A 5,956-nucleotide genomic window follows, 5' to 3' on the forward strand; every position below is an offset into this window, starting at 1 on the left:
ACTGAAGCAGTAAAAGAAATTGCTCCTGTAACTCTCCTTGTGTTAAGTAAAATGATGATAAAAAGCAATGGAATGCTTTGGCAGGACACCAAAACCATCCTCCTTCCTTGATATCTGCTGCAATGGAACCTTCCACTGGAAGAAAGCCTCTGATGACTTGTCACCCCAGAGAGGTCAGCTTTAGAAGCAGGACTGCTGCACAATAGAATGAACTGGAGCTCCTTAGCATCTCTTACATCCAGGAGGGGTGTGATCAGACCCACCTATCACCTTCAGGTGCGCTTTCTGACACCTTGTCTGACTTCACTGTCACTGGGCCAGCATCCTCAGGCTTAACCTGCTTCATTGTCAGTGTGCAGCAATTGCCAACGTTCTTGATGTCCTTGTAATTGTTGGTGTAAAGGAGGTTGCCATTCAGGAACCATTCCACGTCCTCGTCATTATGGGACAGCTCGCAGGAGAAGACAGCAGAGCTTTCTTCTTCAATTTCTACATCCTGCAGGTGCTTCGTTACTTCTACATTGCGGGCTGTGGGGAAACAAGGTGAACTGTTACCACTGTTACTATAAATCATACTGGGATGTGGTAGAATGGTTGCACTAGATGATCTTTGTGTAATCTTCTCAGTGAAGATTATACATTTATAAAGTTAGCAGGAGAGAACGGCAGAAGTCAACCTCAAGAAGAGAAATCTGAGGTGAAATAGGACATGGAAGAGGCCACCCTCCCTGCTCATACCTTCAGCTGTCAGCGTGGCCTCAGTCTCTGCAATTCCTGCCTTGCACTTGTACACACCAGCATCATCGGGCTTCAGCTTCAGAATTCTGAGCTCTACTGAATGCTTATCCCTCTTGATCTTGTACTTCTCAGAGGGCTCGATGGGTGTGCGGCCCTTGAACCATTTCACAACCTTTGGAGAAGGCCTGAAGTCACAGGACAGGATGACAGAATGACGTTCCAAAGCTGTCTTGTCCTCCAACTTCCTGGTGATTTCTATATGGTAATCTGCAAAGCAGGGGTGGAAGAGAAGAAAGGATGAGGACAATTGGAAGAAGAGGAAAGTCTCTTGCGTGTATTCCATTCCAATTAATGTCAAGTTCACAATGGTTCTTTGAACGACTCTAAAGATAAAACAAACGATTGTCTATAGGGAATGCCATTGACTACATTTCTATGAAGTAATACTGTACAGTATCTACCAAATGCAAGGTTCAGCTCTTGTTCTGTGCTTATTAAATTGCTCCCAATTGTTGAGGCTTTTATTCAAATAAGAGTGAGTTGAAAATATAACAAGTACTTTAGGATGTGAATGGATAATCTTACGCTGGGGACAACAGCAGATAAAAAGCCTGCAAGTTTCTTTCAGATGAAATCAATGACAAACCGCACCAAATTTAGGTGCTACCAAACTTAAACTTGTCTAGTTCAGAAATACAATTAATTTCACCTGATTTGGCTTCTTTGCTATAGCCAAGGACAAAACCTCAGCTCTGTAAATCTGAATAGTAAGCACATCACAGCTATTCAAACACATCTTTTACTGAGATGCAGCTGTCTCATTTAGTGTCCAACGACTTTGAACTGGAAATGGAGCAGACCAAAGCAGAATCTAAACATGGCTTCTACAAGGACTGATCAAATGCGGCCACCGTCAAATTCAAAGTATCTGATACAGAAGGATCACACTCACTGTCAGACAAAACCTCTTTGGAGAGGTGAACTGACTGCCCTGTTCACCCCCACTTTGGAAATAACTGCACTCATTTCCTACCTGCTCCCAGCAGTGTGGGATGGTGGGATAGCATCACACTTCCCACACTAAGCATCCCACCATGTCACTTGTTCCACCTAAACCTCAGTCCCAAAACAAAAGGGGAACTCGCTTCTGAACCCTCTTCACTTCATTTCAGATGTCTTATATGCTTGATCTCCAACCCACCCCCCACTCAGGAGAAAGACCCCCCCGCTTACACCCTACCATCTTGTTGCATTCTGATGTTGTCATCAGCCTTCAGCTTGTTGTCCTCTTTGTACCACTGGGTCTGAACCTCATCGTGTGAAATCTCACAGACAAAAGATGCACTCCCATATTCATTCACTTCCACATCTTCCAGTGCTTTAACAATCTTGATATCTCCAGCTGTGAAACAGTAGAGATATATTTGTCAGGGTATTTCCAGAACTGAGTGCAGCATCTTTTCCTTACACATATTTGCATAGAAAATAAGTAGGATTATGTTTTATTCTAAACCATCATCCATTCCTGAGTCATTTCTCTCTTCAACACAGTCAATGCATTATTGCCCTTGAACTTAAAGACAGACCTACTAGCTACAATGGAGCTCCCTGCAAACAGTTTTCATGGAAACCAGAATCTCATTTATTCTAAAACCTTTCAAGCAAAATTAAGGGTAGAAAAACAATAGAACTGACTGAATCTTTAAGGTCATTTAGTTCCAGTCCCCCTGCTATAGGCAGGGACACCTCCCTCCACACCAACTCTTCTCCTCAGGGTCAAGGCTTCTCTCAAATCATTCTCCTCTAAGCCTGTGCCTGTGCTTGGGATTGCCCTGACCCAGGTGCAGGGCCTTGTACTTGGCCACACTCAAGTTCATGAGGCTGCCAAGGGCCCACCTCTCCAGCCTGTCCAGGTCCCTCTGAGTAGCATCCCTTCCCTCTAGCACATCAACAGCACCGCTCAGCTTGGTGTCATCTGCAAACTTGCTGAGGCTGCATTTGATTCCACTCTCCATGTTGCCTACAAAAATGTTAAATAACACTGGTCCCAACACCACCCTCCACCTGGACACTGAGCTATTGACTGCAGCTCTCTGAGTGTGACCATCCAGACAGTTCCCTATCCTGCAACTGGTCCATCCATCAAAACCATTTTTCTCCAGTTTGGTGACCAGGATGTCATGCAGGACGGGATCAAATGCTCTGCACAAGTCCAAGTAGATGATGTCAGTTGCTCTCCCATTATCCACTGATGCTGTTACTCCATCATGAAAGGCCACCAAGTTTGTCAGACATGGCTTGACCTTGATGAAGCCATATTGGTTACCACCAATTACCTCATCTTTATTTTCCAAACTATGCCAAGGAGAACTAGACAGAACTCTACAGTGTTGTGTCACTACAAACCTGTCTGAACCATTGGCTTCTCTGCATGCTCATCACTAGTCTCTCCTTAGCTTGTGTGCCTACAAACAATGTATGGGGAATGTCAGCCACAAATCTTACCTAGGGGACATCTTTGCTTCAAAATCCTTTGAACATCACACAATCCCTTTTAACTCTCCAGGTCTGCATTTAGTTATGTCAGAATCAGGCCATATTTCTGTGCTGCTATATCCCTTTCCTTCTGAAGGGCCTGGATACAACTTGGATTAACCTCAGGAGAAGAGTTCCTGCATAGAATCATAGATTTACCCAGGTTGGAAAAGACATTGAAGATCATCAAGTCCAACCGCAGCCTAACCAGTACCCTAACTCTAAAAACCCTACACTAAATCATATCCCTGAGTACCACATCCAAAAGGCTCTTAAACACAACCAGGGATGGTGATTCAACCACCTTTCTGGGGAGCCTATTCCAGTACCTAAAATCTCTAGTATCTAAATCTCTCTAAAAGAGCACAGGTATTAATCTGACCAGAAAGGTTCCTGTTTGTTCATAAAATGAGCCTTTTCCGCTCCATCTTGCATAGGCCACTGGGCACAGGGTAGCTGGGAGACCACAGAAAAAGTGGTTCTGTGAGCAATAGGGAAACTACTGCCTAATCCAACTCCTCCAATCTCTGCGCTCTGCCAGCATGTCTAAATAGGGTGGCAGATACACACAGGAGATAAATATTTCCACTTCCCTCAGCCAACACTGCTCTGAATTTCTATGGGACACACAGTTAGATGAAAAGGCATTTGACAAAGAAGGAAATGAAAGAGTTTAATCTGCTGTGTCATTCTCTCGGTAGCCAGAATAACTAACCCTCGCCAGTGTTAGTTCAAAGAATAGGCAGATTTTATCTCCTGACATGAGCAGTAATTCAAAGAAGCTGGTATATGATCCAGTATCCTGCATATTCACTGCAGGCAGGAAAAGACATTATGAGATAAGGGAGATCTACACATCACTTGTTATGAACACCTCATAAAGATAAAACCACACACAAGAGGAGAGTTTAGGAAGAGGACCACTCTTGGACTACTTTCCAAGAGGCATCAATTAGTAACTCTCTTCGCTCATTTTTCACACTACTCCACAGTGTCCTCCTGAGCCCCCTTACTCCTGTTGCCAACTGCTGATGCAGGGAATCCTGAGGAACCAAGGATTCATAGTTGTTCCATCAGTAGTCCTTGGTCAGCTCTCCCTCCCTGCCCCTTCTGTTTTGATCCCACTAACCAAATTTTAGTTAGTCTGAAAAGAGGATGGAAACCTCCGCAGCAATTAGTTTCTAAATATCTTGCAATGGGCAGCTTGTAGGAGCCCCATCTCAATGCCCACAGCACAGGAGGCAGGACTGCTTAGCCCATGCACTAGTGCATTTACCAGCACAGATGTAAGCCCAGATCTATGCACACCAAATACAGGCTCTCAGTTTGCACAAGGAGGCATCCATGGAGCTGAAGTATTAGGCAGATATTGTGGTGGGGCAGCAGTTATTGAGACGCCAGACAGAAAGGACACAGATAACGTGGCAACTCAGCTTTACCATTATGACTGATGATGGAACATCTAATTTCACTGCTCAAAAGAGAACTTCCATATAACTGGAAAGAATGAAATTCACAGGGGAAACCACACACAGACACACACAAAAGCAATACAAAGGAGATGAAGGATGGTTCACATACTAGTGATTCACTCTGAGACGCAAGCAAATGAAAGAGTATCCCCAACCATTTGCCTCCTGAAATGCTAAGTATATAAACTCATTGCTGTGATAACTCTGCCAGACGTGAGTCATACACTGTAAAACCTTATGGGGTCAATCAGTTTAACTTCATAAATTCATTACACCAACAAAAACAGACCATCGTGTCCAGGCTGGTTCATTTCAGCTCTTCAAAGCTGTTGGTAAAACTGCCTGAGAGCTGAAATGCTTACCAGCAAAAGCTAAAAACTGTAAATCAAATGTAATAGGCTGGCTTTGTCTACTGTATAGAAATGATGCCTGAAAAAAAGAAAATAAAAAAGAACGTAAACCAGAACAAATGGAATGGCTACATAAAACAGCCAGTACTGAAACAGCAACCCAACCTGGTTGCAGAATGAGAGAGAAAATGAGAGTTCACCAAAGTCATGGGACAGGACACATGTTCATGTTCATGCTAACACTGAACCCAAGTGGCCACATGAGGACAGCATCTAGTAGGAAATCAGAAAAAAGCATCCTTTCATACGTCCCTTGGGAAGGTGGCATCTACCAGGGCACAGCAGACCCATGTGTTCAGTAACAAGTCTGATGCTTCAGAGCCCAATGATGAGCTACAAACTGGGGTTTAACCAATGCAACACATGGAGGGAAAATCTGTCTTGAGCATAAAGAAGAAAGAGAAAGGTATCCAAAAGGACTAACCAAGAAATGCCCAAACTGCCCATGAAGCATTTCCTCCCGTGGTGCAAAATACCACAAGAGGATTTATTTGCTCTTTCAGTTAAACATAAAATGAACCTTTAGGGTAGCTGATGTCTTGTCTTAGGCTGCTCAGCATGTGGATGTTCCCTGATCTTCATATTCACACTTGTGAATAATGAGACTTCTCTTATTTCCCTGGGAAGTAATGCCCACTTTTTTACTTTGACAGAGCTCCTTCCCATCCTAGAAGGGAAAATATCAAGTCAGATCTCCATTAGTCCTTCCATCTCTGCACTGAGCAAAGGGAGCCTTCAGATCTATGCTTAATTCACCCACTCCCCTAGAATTAATGGAACTGTGCTTACTGGAACATATGC

General features: G+C 43.8%; 1 protein-coding gene across 1 annotated transcript; it reads right to left on the reverse strand.

Annotated features, from left to right (window-relative positions):
- Nucleotides 1-237: 237 nt before the first annotated feature.
- On the reverse strand, nucleotides 238-902 carry LOC146758107 (myosin-binding protein C, fast-type-like). The gene is made up of 3 exons (XM_085518673.1): nucleotides 892-902; nucleotides 739-848; nucleotides 238-528 (listed from the first exon to the last, which is right to left on the reverse strand). The coding sequence occupies exons 1-3, from the start codon at nucleotides 900-902 to the stop codon at nucleotides 254-256; spliced, it is 396 nt and encodes a 131-aa protein (XP_085374799.1). The 3' UTR covers nucleotides 238-253.
- Nucleotides 903-5,956: the final 5,054 nt, after the last annotated feature.

Source organism: Coturnix japonica, chromosome 17 (genome assembly GCF_054131305.1).
Source record: "Coturnix japonica strain WE chromosome 17, WE-NBRP24, whole genome shotgun sequence".
Lineage (NCBI taxonomy): Eukaryota > Metazoa > Chordata > Aves > Galliformes > Phasianidae > Coturnix > Coturnix japonica.

Excerpts from the sequence above, each read along its gene's own strand:
- LOC146758107 (XM_085518673.1), bottom strand. Across the intron at positions 529-738 it reads GGCCACGCTGACAGCTGAAG|CCCGCAATGTAGAAGTAACG; the intron begins GTATGAGCAGGG and ends GTTTCCCCACAG.